This window comes from Ursus arctos, unplaced genomic scaffold, assembly GCF_023065955.2.
Source record: "Ursus arctos isolate Adak ecotype North America unplaced genomic scaffold, UrsArc2.0 scaffold_34, whole genome shotgun sequence".
NCBI classification, from domain to species: domain Eukaryota; kingdom Metazoa; phylum Chordata; class Mammalia; order Carnivora; family Ursidae; genus Ursus; species Ursus arctos.
Genome location: NW_026623030.1, coordinates 29,732,769 through 29,749,008, shown reverse-complemented (window position 1 = coordinate 29,749,008; position 16,240 = coordinate 29,732,769). Strand labels below are relative to the sequence as shown.

The window sequence follows — 16,240 nt, the reverse complement described above, 5'->3', positions numbered from 1 at the left end:
TGATTAGTTCCCAGAAGTGGACATAATGGTCCAGATGACGACATAATCGTCCACCGCCCGAAGGGTCTGCCAGATCATAGAGAAGTAAAAATTAATAAAGTCGTCTCTGTGTTATTCACCGTAAAAAAATGTTTAAAGAGGAGATAACGGGATCATTATTTTCAAGTGAGGTATGTCTCATAATGAGAATGAAAAAAAAAGAAACACCCTTACAAATAAGGAAGGAATTTGGTAAATGAAGCCCTGTTACACACCAGGAAAGAAGCGAGTAAGGAGGTCTATACAGACGTGACCGCGAAAGTCAACAGCTTCCCTGTATTCAAACGATAACGCGAACACAGAATGGAAGGAACGTTCTCTTTTGTCAACGCAGCCCACAAAAAGAAGACACTTAAGTGCGAAAGAATGAGAACCGTACAAAATTCTCACAAAGGAAACAATAAAATAACACCGAGGGATGGACAAGAACCTTTGAATAAATGAAGCATTTTATAACCTATTTTTGGAAAAAGGAACTCAAAATGGTAAAAATGTCAACCAACCCTTGAATTCATATATAAACATGAGGAGATTTGCTGTACACATGCTGAGAGATTTTGTGTGAGAGGAAGCTCATGACAGAGCTTATCTAGAAAAGGGAACAAGCAAGAATCGCCAACAAACCTGTGCGGGGGGGACGGCTACAGGGGCGGGGGGCCCGGCCCTCACACAGAGTAAGGCCTGTCATGAGGTCGCCGCTGCAGAGAGGATCTGGTGCTGCTTACGCATAGACAGTTCGGTGGAAAAGACCCGTAAATATCGCCATGCACTCGCGAAGCTAGCTCATGGTAAAAGTGGTCTTTTAAACCAGAGGAGAAGCACACAACAAAGTTTCAGAGCCAACTAGCCATCTGCAAAAAACCAAGACTCCTAACTCACTCCCTACTCCATAACACATTTCCAGAAGGAGGAAACCTTGCATGGAGGGGCGCCTGGGGGCTCAGTCCATGAAGCATCTGCCTTCAGCTCAGGTCATGATCCCGGGGTCCTGGGATCGAGTCCCGCATCAGGCTCCTTGCTCAGCGGGGAGCCTGCTTCTCCCTCTCCTTCTGCCCCTTCCCCCCACTCGTGCTCTCTCACTCTCTCTCAAATAAATAAAATCTTTTAAAAAAAATTGTTTTAAAAGCCTTTAATGTAATAAAACATAAAAGCTTCTGAGGAAACCAGGTGATAAATCTATGAGAATTTTTTAAATATTTCCGTACGTGAAAATGAATCAAGCTAAATTGAACCGGGGAGTCATGTGTATGTAATACATGCAACAGAAATGTGCTGATTTCCTTTTAAAGAAATGTATTAAATTTACTGTATTCATTAAAACTCCCACTATTAAGAAAATTTAAACCAGCAGAACATGGGGGCAAAGGACATCAACAGGCAGTCCAAAAAAAAAAAAAAGAAATGCAAATTATTTTTAAATGTATGAAAAGATGTTCAACCTTGCTCATTTTTTTCCCCTTAAACTCGCCTGTCCCAGCTCACCCAGCCGACTGACAAACAGATGTACTAAGTTGGCAAGTTCTACCACGTTTTTGGCGGAAGGTACAGCCTTTCTGGGGGGCAATACGGCAATGACTTACACAACTTTTAAGTGCACTTTGACCTAGTAATTCAGGTCCTGGAAGTTCGTGCTAGAGACAGACTCACACATGGGATCGGAGAGCTATGTACGGGGTACTGGTTTACAGCATCGAGAGCGTGTGAATAACGTTCATCAGCGGAGGGGCCGTGTGCTAAGCACGGAGCAGCTGCATAACGGACCAGAAGGTCATTAGGACAAGGCTGATACACGTGTCCTGATGTGAAATTTCCCCAAGCTGTATTGTCAAAAAATCAAGGTGAGAGAAAAATGTGTTAGTACCAACCATGTGTGGGAAACGCACCAGCTGGGCAGGGAAGGAGGGAGGTGGGATGGAAAGGGAGAGAGAGAGATTTTGCATGGAAAGCCTAAAAACGGACGGCCGTATTCTAGGGGCGAGGAAACTGACCAACTGTGTGGAAGACGGAAGATTTCCATTCCTTTCTATGTCTGCTCTGTTCGAACGTGTGGACGTGCATTCCTTTAAAAACTTAAAATGGGGAGACACGTGGCTTTAGCTGACGTCCACTCGAAATGGCCCTGCTCTATCAATGCAATATGGAGACGGTGAAATGTCAAAATCAAAAACACTCATTTCCATTTCTGCCATGCGTTCCCCCCTAAAATGTACGATATTCATTTTGAAGAGGGGAAACATCGCTGACTTGTTATTCAATTCATCTGGGGTGGGCAGGGGGGGGATCAAAAAGGGAATGACATCCATCGTGCCAGGAACAGGTGCGGTATCTTCTTCACAACCCACATCTTCATAGAACTAACGCTGTGGATGGTAAATCCTTCCCTATCATCCCTGTTTACAACTGGCCACCACCTACCTGTTCTGGGCAGAAAGGCTGACAGAACAGGATGGTGGTCTTGTTCGCACAGGGAGCCCCCCGAGCTACCAAGAGTCTGTAAGAGAAAGGGGTTGGGGTCGCAGAGGGCCCGCTATCCCATATCCCTGAGCTGCAGACAAGGATAAAGCCCCACGGCCTTGTCCCAGCCGCCACATACGGGCAACACTGAGATGGCTGGATGGACTGGAGCCGCACAGTGGTGGGCTCGCAAACAGAAATGTGCACAGGGCACCGGGCCCAGGGGGGCGTTCACAGCTGTCTCCCACCTGGCAGGCCCAGCACAGCGGAATCGCAGCAGGTGCTGGAAACGGCCCACTGGTGGGGTCTGGGACTCGCTGGACGTGTGTGTCCTGTCTGAGGACTGGAGCCGCCCCCTGCTGTCCCCGCAACTCTGCAGGGAAGTCCACCCAGCACAGCCAGTTCTCCCGCTTTTAGGGAGCAGTCAGAAACCCAAACTGTGCCAATTCTTTATTTGAAATCTCCCCAAATCTTCACGTTATCAATTAAGTTGATTATTTTAACTAAAGCATTGCATGGTGCTAACGAGACGTGCCTAAGAGCTAAATTCAACACGTAGGTTCCCCTTTACAACCTTGGGCGTAAAAACCCATGAGGGTCCTCAGAACAAGCAAATCTCATTCTTTTGGGGGTAAGACCGACCCTCTGGGGCTACGTTCCCCAAAACAGGTGACCTGAGATGTCCAGGTCGTATAAGCACCCTGGTTTCCATCGGATAAACTCCAAAAAGACCACGTGTCTGGTTAGACAAGACAGCAAACCTGACTACATGGCTCCTTCTGGGACTTGTGGCCCTAACGAATGAAAGGAGCGAGAGGGGGGTATTCGGCCGACGCCGCCACGGCCATAAAGAGCTCTCCGGGAATCATTTCTCACCCCGATGCAACGTGCTGGACTCAGCGTGGTGAGGCGCAGGGACGCGGGACAGCCGGTGCTCCTGCCTTTCTCCCTTCCAGCTTCTCCTCCAGATCCCGCACACCCGCCCCTCACTAGGACTCGTGCGCTGGAACCCTCATCCCGGAAGCTGCAGGAAGTCAGTCCCAGAGTCCCATGCCTCGTTCCACAGAAGGGTGCACCACGGAGGAAATCAGTCCCCGCCGGTCGCGGAGCCGGCCCCGCTCAGTCTTTCTCGACCTGCCCACAGGACTGCCTGCCACGAGCACCAGCATCCCGACCACGGGAGCCTTGGCCCAGACGACAGCCCACGCACCACCACCCTGCGCCCTGTCTGCCAACTCCTTCCTGTTTGCCCACGGCACTCACTAGTACTTGAACACTTTTGTGGGTTGTCAGACTCTCCGACCCATCTGTACCCCAATCTCACGTCTAACACAGGCCTGCAGGGTGTGCGTCTGCGTAAGCCACACTTTTGCATTTGGATTCTCCCCAAAACAGTAATCTCAGTGATAAATTTTTTAAAATTACGTAGGCAGAATGAAGTGCAACGATGAATAAACGAATGGATAAACATAGAAAGAATATATATTTATATATACTTCTGAAACTACATACACCCCAAAATCTCTACTGCTCAAATTTCCATTCGTTCAATAGAGTATAAACATTATTCTTAAAAATTCCATCACGAACACTTTGCACTGGGAAGATGAACGAAGTTTCTGCCAGGACCTAGTGGCTCAGACAGCCCGTTGCAGACCACGTAGCACCATGGTGCTGACCGACGTTGATTCACCTTATTGCAGTGAGCATTTTGCGATATGTACAAATATTGACTCATGACACTTTACGCCTGAAACTGAACTAATGTTGTAAGTCAACTATGCCTCAATAAAAAGTACATAAATGAAGGGAACAAACTGTTGATTTGCACAGAGAAAAAACTAGTCTGCAACCAGAGGGAATTATAATCACCACAAGCATTGGCCTTCCAGACCTCGCAACAGGGCCGCGAGGGGAGATACCCCGACCTCCCGGAGACGGGCCGGGACCAGCTGCTCTACGTACCTCAGGCCTGGGAATCGCTGGATAACGGGGTTGGGCAAGGTCCCTTTTCCTCCTTAGAGAAGTTATAGACAGCATGTTGGTAAACTTTTTAAATGCGCGGCAATTTCTTGGCTGGCGCCATTTACGGGTTTAGGTCTATCAACCATCGCGCTTCTCAGCACTGTCCTCGGAGCGGAGCAAGGACTCAGCAGGCTGGGGCCGGGGGAAAGGTTTAATGCGGTCACTTCCCCAAAATGACAGTCCACGGTCACAGGTAAACACTGATAATACGAAGGCTCAGAATGATCTCAGGTTGTCCCTCTATTTACAGAACTAAACACGTGTCTACGCGGTAAAGACACACATCTGGCAAAGGCCTCGTGGCCTGGGCTGGTGTAGACAGACAAGCCGAGGACGGTGCCCTGGGAGCCGCCGTGGGCGGGCTGGCCGTCCGCGCTGATTCCGCTCACACACGACCCACGGCGCGCAGTCAGGCCAACACTAGCGGGGGGAGTGCGCTAGGTCACAGCAAGACAGGGACGGCACACGAGTCCCGGCACGACCTCAAGAAGGCAAGTCTAGAGTGGCCGCAGTGGAAAGAGGGGGCCCTCCCGGAGGCTCGCCCGAAGTCCTGTGCACACCTGCGCTCTGCACCTACCACGCTCTCGTGGTCCCCAAGTGCCCTTACGTGTCTGAGCCCACGAGCGCTCTTGAGGTCACCACCACGTATACCCGGCGACCTCCGGCAAACCGCCTGCTCTCTCTGGAACACCCACCTCTCGCCTGCAGGAGGACACAGGCTCCCTCAGAGGCCCCGTGGGGACCCCGCAGAACGTACGTCCGAGCACCCGCTATGTTGGCATTTGTAAATGCTGCTCTGCGTTCCTTAGAAGTCAAGGCTCAAGTCACAGAGCGGTTCCCCGCGGGTGGGGATCTAGGCGGTTTGCAAATGCTCCCCCTTCAGGAACGGGCTCCCTGCACGTCTCCGTGTCTGTGAGCGGGTGCCCTTGACAGGTGCTGGGCCAGGCTTTCCCCACCGGGGACCCTGCAGGTCGGCACCCCCAGAAGCAGAAGGGAAGGCGGCCTCCTGGTGCAGGTGCTGCACGGGGGGGGGGGGGGGTCAGACTTCCCCGCAGGATGTAGGGAGAGCAGACGACATAAGGGCCAGAGAGAGAGGAGGGAGAGGAAGGAGATGGGAGAGAGAGATAAGGGGAGACAGAGAGCGTGAGAGACAGAGACAGTGAGAGACAGAGACGGTGAGAGACAGACAGAAACTGTGAGACAGAGATAGTGAGAGACCGAGACAGTGACAGATACGGAAAGAGATAGACACAGAGATAGAGACAGTGAGGCAGATATAGAGACAAAGAGAGAGAGACACCGAGACACAGAGAGAGAGACATACAGGGAGAGACAGGGAGAGACAGAGAGAGACAGAGAGACACAGAGAGGCAGGCAGACAGACACAGAGAGAAGGAAGAAGGGGAGGAGGGAAAGGGGAAGGAAGGAAATGCAAGCAGTAGGGTTTCGTCCGCAAGGGAACACCCACGGTCCTGTCCAGGGAGCGTCCGCCTCTGTCATTACGGTAAAGAAGGAGGGAGGAGGGGCAGACAATGAACTCTCAACAGGGTGGGGGGCGGCGAGGACAGGAGAGACCCCGACACGGGAAGTGAGACCAGAAGGGAGCCCATGGGTGTGGATGTCAGTAAGAAGGCTGAGCAGCTCCAGCTCTCCCCGCAGGCTCGCGGGCTCCCTGCTGTCCACGCTCGCCCACCACCGTTGTGTCTCTGTGCTGCTGGTTTGGAGGAAGCCAGGTCAGGAAGCTAGGGCGTTAAGAGACGAGCAACGTTTCCATGTGGAGCAGAGACTGAATTCAAACCAGTCCTCGCAGCTGAGGGTCAAGGGCCTGGGCGCACACCTGTGGACGCATGTGCACAGCTGTGTGTGTGGATAGGTTTGGACGTGTATATGCATGTATGTGGGTGTGTGTACATGGGTGTGAATGTGTGTGCACGTGTGGGGGTGCGTGTATATGCGTGTGAGTGTGTATACATGGGTGTGGATACGTGTGTGGATGTAGTGTGGCCAGGGTACGATCTGGAAGCCACTTCTCGGCTTCCTCTCCCACCCCGGGCAGCAGCCTGGGTCTTGGGGGCTGCCTTACCTCCCGTCTGCCCGCTGACATCTTCCCTCACTCTTGTCCACTGGAAAACCAGCGGGAGCCACAGCCGGCTCCGGCAGGAAGGGGAGAGCCCCAGGGCAGACACACATGCTCCTCGGTGTGATGCCTGAGCCGCAGAGCCCGGCTTTCTTTCCGTCCACACTTGGGTTGGGGAAAGAGGAGCACATAGAAATTCATGGCCTTCACACCTTTTCCAACAGAAGATTGAACTTGGGCATGTGGGTGGAAAAGAGGTGGTAACACCCAGCCACGGAAACAGGTGGTCCAGGCAGTGATCCCCGCCTTGCTGGGGTACCCACAAAGGAGACAGGTCCAGCCCCACGACCGAGGTCCTGGGGCTCCCAGCAGAGGCCTGGCCTTGTAGATGGGTGGCCCGGGGATGCTGGCTGTACCCGTAGGGTCTGTCTGGATGGTGCCCTGGAGGGGATCAGGCTGCAGGTGACAGTGGCCGGTGAGAGCCTGGAGTCAGAGGCGTGCTCACCAATGGGTCAGGGTTTGTTTGCATGGCTCTCGAGCACGGGCTCAGGGACCTCGATGGGTTCCTCACCACCACACACAGCAGCCAGGAAGCCAAGGGTACAGTGGCCACAGGGGGTTCCCGCGGCTCACCAGGCCCCCTCCTTCCACACGCCTGCACCTGTGACGCAGCCACGCCACTCAGGGACAGCTTGCAGACTGAGGACTGGCACTGGCCCATGGACAGCGAGCCCCAGCTGGGACGGGGACAGAGAGGACGGGGCCCTAAGTCAGCATGGAGACCCACAGCGGGATGAGGGCAGCAGACAGAACGCGTGCACCCTCCCTTCCTCTAAGGTGGCGAAGACCAGGAGCCAGAGGCCAGGTCTGACACCAGGGGGAGCAGAGCACCAGGAGACAAAGGGCAGGGTGGCCAGCCGGGGACAGGGGCCCTGCAGAAGGGCCACTCTCTGTGGGCCTCCGAGACAAGCGACCACACCGTGTGGGGAGCCCTGCGCCAGGCGGTGACCCGCACAGGAGGCGCCCCCTTACCTGGATGGGCCGGCGACCTGGAGTAGGCTCCGCGCACCTGCACACAAAAGACCAGAGCGTCAGACACCGTAGGGCCGCTGCCGGCGGGAGGTCCAGTCGGACCCCAGGAAGAGCCGCGGGAGACGTTACCTGGAAATGGCAGCACAGCAGCAGCAGCCAGGGCTGCCCGGCCCAGCGCGGCGGCCGCCTCATGGCTCCCCGACTTAGAGCGCCGTCCGGGCGGACTCCCGACGCTCTGCCACCGAGCGGGCGCCCTAACTTTCACTTCCCCAGGAAAGGGACATTTTCACAGGTTCCGGAAAGAGGACGGTCTGCTTCTGCTCAGCGTGTGAGACGCAGCCGGCCCGAGAGCCCACGCGTGTCTTCCTCGCCGGCCCCAGAGCCCACGCGTGTCTTCCTCGCCCGCGAACCCGAGCACGGTTGGCGCGCACGCCTGGGACGGCGGCCCAAAGCCGCTCCGGAGCCCCGCGGGGCCGGCTGTCCTCTCAGGAGTGCCCGTCTGTCTCGGCCGGGCTTGGAATCAGACCCCTCTGTCCTCCCGTGGAGTGGGCGGCCGAGAAGACGGGGGAGGCGCGGGGTCCTGGCGCTCCCGCCTGCCCCGGCCGAGCACCCGCTGGCCAGCCCCGTCCGCTCTGACTCAGCCCGACGCCCCGGCGGCCCCAGCTCGGGGTGGAGAGGCAATGATGTCAGGCTCCGGCTCAAACTTTGTTCGGCTCTGCTTCTCTATTTATACCCCTCGCCGCGGCGTCCTTCCTGGGTCCTAACACCAGTCCGTTGAGAACAACTGGCGGCCCAAACGGGCCCGGGCGTCCGCGGGGGTCAGATGCCTCCCGCCAGCACCCTCAAGTTCAGAGCGAATGTTCCGAACGAGGAAAAGGACGACAAGCCTTAAACTGTGTGGAGAGCAGAGCCTTGCTGGTCTGAAGGAAGCAAGAAGGTGATCCACAGATGGAAAAGGGAAATAAACCACACCCACGTGCCCCCAGATACGTGCCGACCACATTTTTCTGTTTAACCCTTTCTGAGGCAGGTGAAAGCCATGGGATTATTTAGAGTCCTTGGTGTAATCACGCCAAACCCCGTAACCGCCCGCATCCAGGATCCTGTTCTCCAGGGGATAAGAGTCACACCCTTGGCCGTCCCGAGCCTCAGTCTACTCAAGACCAAAAGTTTCTCCAATCTACCCCAAATCCACGCTCACACTCACACACACTCACGCTCACACAAGGCTCATACTCACCCTTACACACATGTCCACACACGGCTCACAGGCCCACACAAACTTACACTCTCACACATGCTCGCACACGGCTCGTGCTCACACACACACACGTGTACACACGATCACAGGCTGTAGTTTGCTCTGTAATCTGACCCGCGCTCGCCTCCCTGGGCCGTCTCCAGCACCTGCGAGCTGTGTGCTCTCGGGCAACTCGCTGACCCTCCCTGTGCTTCAGACTCCTTGTCTCTGGGATGGAGGCGGCACTTCCTACCCCACAGGCTGTAACGAGAAACGAGGGCACGCATACAGGGCCGCTAGAGCCGTGCCTGGGAACGACGCAGCACTCCATAAACGCTTGTGAGGAAAAACTGTCACTCTGTAAACGTCAGCCGCCATCAGGATTCTAAAGTAGACACAACACCCATGAAATGTTAGCTAAGAGCGTCGTCTCCTTTGTCCTGACTTTAAATGGAATAAAGTCCTGAATCCAAGCACTTCCTAAAGAGGATATGAAAATGCCTTCCAGTCTCCATGCGAGAGGAAAAAAACCCCAAACCAGGATGTCAAGCGCGAGGTGAGTGTCTGTGACGCGGGCAGCGCCCTAGCCTCCGAGGCCCGCCAGCCCCCAGCCTCCCCGTGTGGCTGCAGAGGGTTCCAGATCGCCGCTGGGGGCAGCTGCCTCCCTCACGCACGGGAGAGCCCTGAACCCCAACGCTCGGGCGTTGAAACAGCGACCTTCCCCCTGCCGCCAGGCTGACTGCCAAGGAAAACCGGTTTACCACCCAGGTCCTCGCTGTCCCCAGGCTCTGCGCGCCGCCGGCTGCCTGCACGGCCTTCACTGAACACCACGCAACGGAGCGCTCTGTGCGTGGACCTCTCCCATTCCCACGGCCGAGCAAAGCCAGCAAGTGCCTTTTCTAACCTCGCAAGTGTCATCAGATCACGGAGCACCCAACTCGATGGCAGTAATGAACACTGCAGGTAAAGCCAATGAGGCCGCTGCCCCCAGGTGTCCACACTCACCAGGACTGGCTTTTGATCCGAGCCCCAGACCTTGCGCTCATGCTAATTCACATCACCTGCCCTTCCCACGTCTCCTGCCGGTGTTGAGATGAGCCCACCTTCCTCCGAAGCGGTGTTTCCCGGGGCGTGCGGACTTTGGAGGGGGCACGGGCGGGCACAGGGCCGGGGCCACGGCAAGGCGGGTCACGGTGAGCCTCGGGCCCTTCCCTGGCAGCGTCCTGGCCCCAGGGCTCCCTCCCTGAAGTCCTCCCTGCCCGTTTCCTCCACATCACGTTTCCCTGTCTGATGTCGTTTACGTCTTCAGCCCCCCTCCCCCCACTCTCCGTGTCTCCCCACCGCAGCGCAAGCCCCGTGGCAGCAGGGACCTTCCTCTGCCCTGTTCCTTCCATGTCCTCAGCCCCCAGAACAGGACTTGGCACTCTCCCCTGGTGTTACCCAGCTGTCAGACCCCCTGCTGCACCGTGCGGATCCAGGGTGTACGTGTGCTGGTTTGACTCACATGGACTGTGAAATGATCCCACGGTTCGTCTAGTTACCATCTCTCATCTCCTACACACAAAGGAGGAGAAAAACAACGTTTCTTCCTTGTCCTGAGAACTCTCAGATCTGCTCTCCACGACCGTCCCATAGAGCACACGGCTGTGTCTCCACGCTGTGCGCTTGTCCCTGGTGCTTATTTCTCTCGCACGTTCAGACCATGTGAGCACCTCTCTCCTCTCCTCCTCCCTGGCCCGCCACGTCTGGTCGCCTCACGTCTGGTCGCCTCACACCTGATCTCGTTCCTGGAGTTTGGGGCTTTGTTCTGTTCTGTTCGGAGTCCCCATGTAAGGGAGATCATAGGGCATTTGCCTTTTCTGACTTACTTCACCCAGCGTAACGCTTGTCGGCTGAGCCATATTGCATTGCGTGTAAACCCCACATCTTCTGGACCCGCTCACCCACGGGTGGACACGGGCTGGCTCTGCGTCCCGGCCACTGCGCACGATGCCACAATGAACGTGGGGGAGCAGATGTCTCTTCGACACGGAGTTCTTGTTTCCTGGGGCTATATTCCCGTAAGTATAGCTTCGTACTTAATGGGTATTCCGTATCCAGCATTTTCTGAATGAGTGCCTGTGTGTCCGACTTAAAAGAGAAAAATGTTTTCATGCTTTGGTAAAAGTATATTAGGTTTGCACTGAGGTAGACGTTAATTAAATATTTTCAATGGGACCTTAACATCACTTACATATGGGATCCATACTCATAGAAACATGGTAGGATGTGTCTGGCAGGGGCCAAATACGAGTGAGGTCTGAGGACCTACTGTGCGACGTGGTGACTACAGTGGATAATAGCGTGTGGTATAATTGAAATTTCCTATAAGGGTAGAACTTCAGTGTTCTCACCAAAAAATACATAAATAAATAAGCAAAAGAGCCAGGTGTGAGGTGATGGTTGTGTTAATTCTATTGTGGGAATCCCTTCATGTATGTGTATCAAACATGTATGTATCCGGTCGTCACATAGTACACCTTAAATATAACCATCCTATTTGTTGATTATACCTTAAGAAAGCTGGAAAGAGAAGAAGAAGAAATGACCCTAAGTCCTCATCAGGCTCTGTATTCAGTGCGTGTCTCCAGGGGTGAAGCTGGCTGCAAGTGGAGACTTAACTGGGTGACTTGTGCAGGGACGGCAGGTGCCAAGGGGACACGTGTCCTCGCGCCCGCAGGAGGACAGCCTGGGACCTCGCGAAGCACATGAGGAGCTGCCCAGACGCCCGGGGGTGGAAAGTCTGTGCGGACCGCGAGTTCCTGACGCCCCTTCTCTTCACCCCTAATGCGCCTCCCCCAGCCACACTGCCTTCCAGAAACCAGCGGCTGAGAAGCTGCCAGAGGTGCGCGTGTCCCGTGTGGCTGGGCCCGGCCACGTGTTCAGGTGTGCAGGCAGCACACGGGGGCCGTAAAGCTGAGGGGGTTACAGAGCTGGGGAGGTGAACTCAGCCAGGACATGGTGTGAAGGAGTCAGGGAATTCCTCTTCTCAAGGGAAGGAAGAACATTCTGGAAAAAGCTATGAAATGGGCTAGTGCCCTGGATGCAGCATGGGGTGCATCACAGACACGCGGTGTTCCTGCCAATCCAGGTCCCGGCCCCTTCTGTTGACAAAAGTCCTCTGCAGAACGCTTCCTTCACCCACCCACGTGCTCCCGTTGGGACTGCGGGTACCGTGGTGGGCACAGGAGCGGCAGGAAGGCTCACAGCACCTCCGTGCCCCGGGCCCTGTAGCTGTCCGCAGCTGTGCAGGGGACCTACTTGATATCACGGGTGCCTTCCCTGGGACAGATGCTGACCTTGGGAGTGAAGGCTCCCCTTCCCCACTGGAACTGCTAACCCAGAATGACCTTCAATTAAGGCTACCGATGCCCATTTTTTTTCTCACTACAAAGGAAAGAGTTACCAACAGTAGGGAAAAAAATGGGCAAACTGAAAAATGGGCAAGGGAGAGATTTGATGGTGTCGGCTGAGCCCCTGGATCCTGCTAGACCTGAAGCGAGCTCACTGACAGGCACCAGTAAATGCACGTTTGGGCTCAAGCAGTTTTGAGCTTGGTTTCTGTCCCTTGCAATTAAGAGTCCTGGCCAATTCGAGAACCGCAGCAATCTGGCATTCAGTGAAACGCAGGCATAAGAGGGAAAGTGGCAGGAGCCGGGGCTGGAGGGAAGAGACGCTCCACCCTGCTGGCCTGGGTCCTGAACGCCTCTCCTTCACCTCCCAGCCTCACTTCTTAGCCCTGCCACGTTAGGACGATCAGCGCCACACTGGCTTCCACCAGCCTCACTCCCAACAGCGATCGTCCTGCGGGCCGGCGTGGGCCTCTCCCGCGGGGCACAGGCATAAGCACACAGAAATGGGAGTGCTTAGTGAGCGCCGCTGAGCAGAGACCCAGGGATGAACGTGGCCCCACCCTTGCACTCTAGCCCAGCAGCTCAGGTCTCCTTGAACTGACGACCCCGCCTGCCTGCTCACGCCTTTGCCCCCGGAGTCACACACCCACTCACAGGTAAGTCTCTGCCTCAGGCTCCACGTCCAGAGAACCAGCACAAGACCGGCCACCAGGCCTGTCGGTCCCATGGGCCGCGGGCATCCACGTCCAGGCTTCAAGAGTCAGTGACGAGTCTGCTTGCACGCACACATGTGAGCTTTGGGGGGTAAAGAAACTTTGGCTGTCGAGGAGTATTTCCAGCAGGAAGATGCATGGCAGACATTGCCAACTGCCCTTTTCCTCCTTCGTTCTCTCTACGCAGAATCCCAAGTGTATTTGATTAATCCAAGTGTATTTAGGCTCCGTTCAAAATGATCTCTTCCTGCCCATGGACCACAGACGCAGGAGAAGACACTCAACACCGCTCAGCTTCAGGGAAATGCAAACGAAAACCACAATGAGCTATCCCCTCACACCTGTCCGAACGGCTAAAATCCACATTTCAAGAAACAACAGGTGTTGGTGAGGATGCGGAGAAAGGGGACCCTCTTACTCAGCTGATGGGGATGCAAGCCGGAGCAGCGGCTCTGGAAAACAGTGTGGAGGGTCCTCAAGATGTTAAAAGTAGAGCTACCCTACCATCCAGGAATCACACTACTAGGTATTTACCCAAAGGATACAAACATAGCAATTCAAAGGGACACGTGCACCCTGCCATCTATGGCAGCATTATCTACAGTAGCCAAATTATGGAACCAGTTTCCGTCGACAGATGAGTGGATAGAGAAGATGTGCGTGTGTGGGTGGTGGAATATTGCTCAGCCATGAAAAAGAATGAAATCTTGCCATTTGCAACAACATGGATGGAGCTAGAGAGTATAACGCTAAGTGAAATAAGTCCGTCAGAGAAAGACAAATACCAATGATCTCCCTCACGTGGAATTTAAGAAACAAAACAGATGAGCAAGGGAAAGGCACAGGGTAGCCGACGACAGACTGGTAACTACAGAGAACACACTACTGGTCACCGGAGGGGAGGGGGTGGGGGACGGGGGAAATAGAAGATGGGGATGAAGGACGGCCCCTGTCACGATGAGCAGGGGGTGATGTATGGAGGTGTTGAGTCACTATATTGTACACCTGAAACTAACACTGCACTGTTAACTAACTGGAATTAAAATAAAAACTAAAAAAATTGTTTATAAATAAATAAATAAATAAATAAATAAATAAATAAATAAATAAATGGAGATTTAGAAGTTGGAGGAAAAATGATCGCTTCCCTTCCAGCCAGGGTGGCCATGTGACTACACGCAGCAAGACGCAGACGGGAGGTCTGGCACAGGCTTCTGACGAAAAGCTTTGAAAGGCCAGTCCCTTTGGATCTTTGGTCTTCCTGAAGGCTTCTGACCCTGACCCTTTCTGCTGGCTGGAGTACGGCAGTGGGAAATAGAGGTGGGGCGGCTCTCAGGCTGTCATGGGAATGGAAACCACAAGCTTTTCATCCTAGGACGCACCACCCTCCACAACCAGAACAGCCTCCTAATGTACAGAATCGTCACTTTTCCTGAACCCCATCAGCGAGCAGCGAGATTTTCCTGAAATCTAAGGGAAAAGGGGACGTGAGCGCCAGCTTGCACGTGGCAGGGTGCAGGAGGAACACGGAGCCCCAGCAGTGAGAAGAACGCAGTGAAGGACTTGCGATGAGCTTGGAAAGGTGGGGTGCGGGCTGGTGTGAGAGCTGCAGACCAAGGGGAGCACGCAGCCGCTCTCAGGCTCTGCTCTGTGACCTGGCAGGCACCCAGAGGAAAGATGGCAGGCAGCTGTCAGAGGGGCACACGCACCACCAGCAGAGCAGGACGCCTGCCTTGACCCTTCTCCCCAAGGAACAAAGTCCTTACGTCGCTGGGAGAAGGACAGCTGGTGCTGCACCCCCAGGGCACAGGGAAACCTCTGTAGCTGGAGAAAGGCGGGAGACACGAGGCCCCAAGACACCGAAACATGGGGCCACGGAGGCTGCGGCTGGACCGGGAAAACAGAATCCTGCACCCTCCACCTCATACCAGGCTAGCGAGCAGCAGCATCCTGGTCACGGGAGAAGCCAGAGCACAAGGGGAGACGCCTGACGTCCTGGCACACAAGGAAGGCGTGAAGCCGAAGTGGAGCGGGAACACGGAGACACCCCCTCTGCCGAACCAAGGCCCACCCCAGAGCAAGACTGTGCCAGAGGGATCGAGCCAGCCCTGCAGGGAAGGCGACACAGCAGGAGAGCCCAAACCCAGCTCCACTCCAGACTAGCACACATGCACACGTACCCATGCGCACATGCACAAGTATGCTCACACGCCTACACATGCATACACCCATGTGCACATGCCTATGCGTGTGTACACACACTGTGACATGCACATGCACAACCCTGCACACACATACACACATGCATACACATGCGTGTTCATTCATATGCATTCTTGCACGTGTGCACACACACAAACACTCCCGCAGGTGCATATGCATGTGCTTACACGCATGTGTCGGTGTATACATGTGTGTGCATGTGTGCGTGTGAACACGCATGTGCGTGCACATGCCTGCATGATCACACATACGGATGGTTTAGCGGAAAATAGCTGTGTCCATGTCCCGGCATGAATACCATGTACCTCAGCCTCCACGGTCTGAAACATGATGCCTGGCTTTCATTCTCAAATAATGATACACACAGCAAGGAAGAAAAATCAACCCACCATCAACAGACAAAGCAATCAAAATTACAAGACCGAAAGTTTTAAATAACTGTGACCATCACGATCGATGCTTTCGTGGAAAAGGAGGACGACACTCACGGGCAAATGGAAATTATAGGAAGGAATGCATATTTCAAGCAGAAATGGTATCCCTGAAAATAAGATGGGTAACAGAGCAAACATTTCTTTGAGCTCATCCGGAGACTCAACACAGTCAGGGAAAGGGCCAGTGAACCTTACGATAGGCCAATTAAAATCACCCAGACTGATGCATAAAGTGAAAATTAAAAGAACAATTTTTTAAAAAACAGCATGAAGGAGCAATGTCATAATATCAAATAATCTAACACTTGCATAATTGAAATTCCAGAAGTAGAAGTGTGAACAGGAGACCAAAGAAGTATTTGAAGAGAAAATGGCCAAGAATGTTCAGAAATAACTAAATACGTTCAGTTACAGACCCAAGAACTCAGGCAATCCCAAACCAGATGAGTACCTCACACCACACACACTGCCCTAGACACGTGATCATCAAACTTCGAGAAATCAGACTTAACAGAGATGGCGAAGGCAGACAAGGGAAAGTACCTACAGAGGAGCAGAGACGAGAGTTACAGGGGGCTTCGTGTCAGAAACCACAGGAGCTAAAGGATGAC

General features: G+C 54.2%; 1 protein-coding gene across 4 annotated transcripts in view; it reads right to left on the bottom strand.

The window, feature by feature from the left end:
• ADGRD1 (adhesion G protein-coupled receptor D1) overlaps nt 1–16,240 on the bottom strand; it is a 140,975-nt gene that overhangs the window by 118,277 nt on the left and 6,458 nt on the right. The window contains exons 1-2 of one of the 4 annotated variants that reach the window (XM_026514669.4): nt 7,757–8,513; nt 7,628–7,664 (exon numbers count right to left, since the gene is read on the bottom strand). The exons of 2 other annotated variants lie outside the window; for them this stretch is intronic. In XM_026514669.4, the coding sequence (XP_026370454.2) occupies nt 7,628–7,664; nt 7,757–7,819 (100 nt within the window). In that variant the 5' untranslated portion in view covers nt 7,820–8,513. Of the gene's footprint in view, nt 1–7,627; nt 7,665–7,756; nt 8,514–16,240 lie in introns of those variants that run through there. One more of the 4 variants, XM_026514670.4, reaches the window with a different exon arrangement.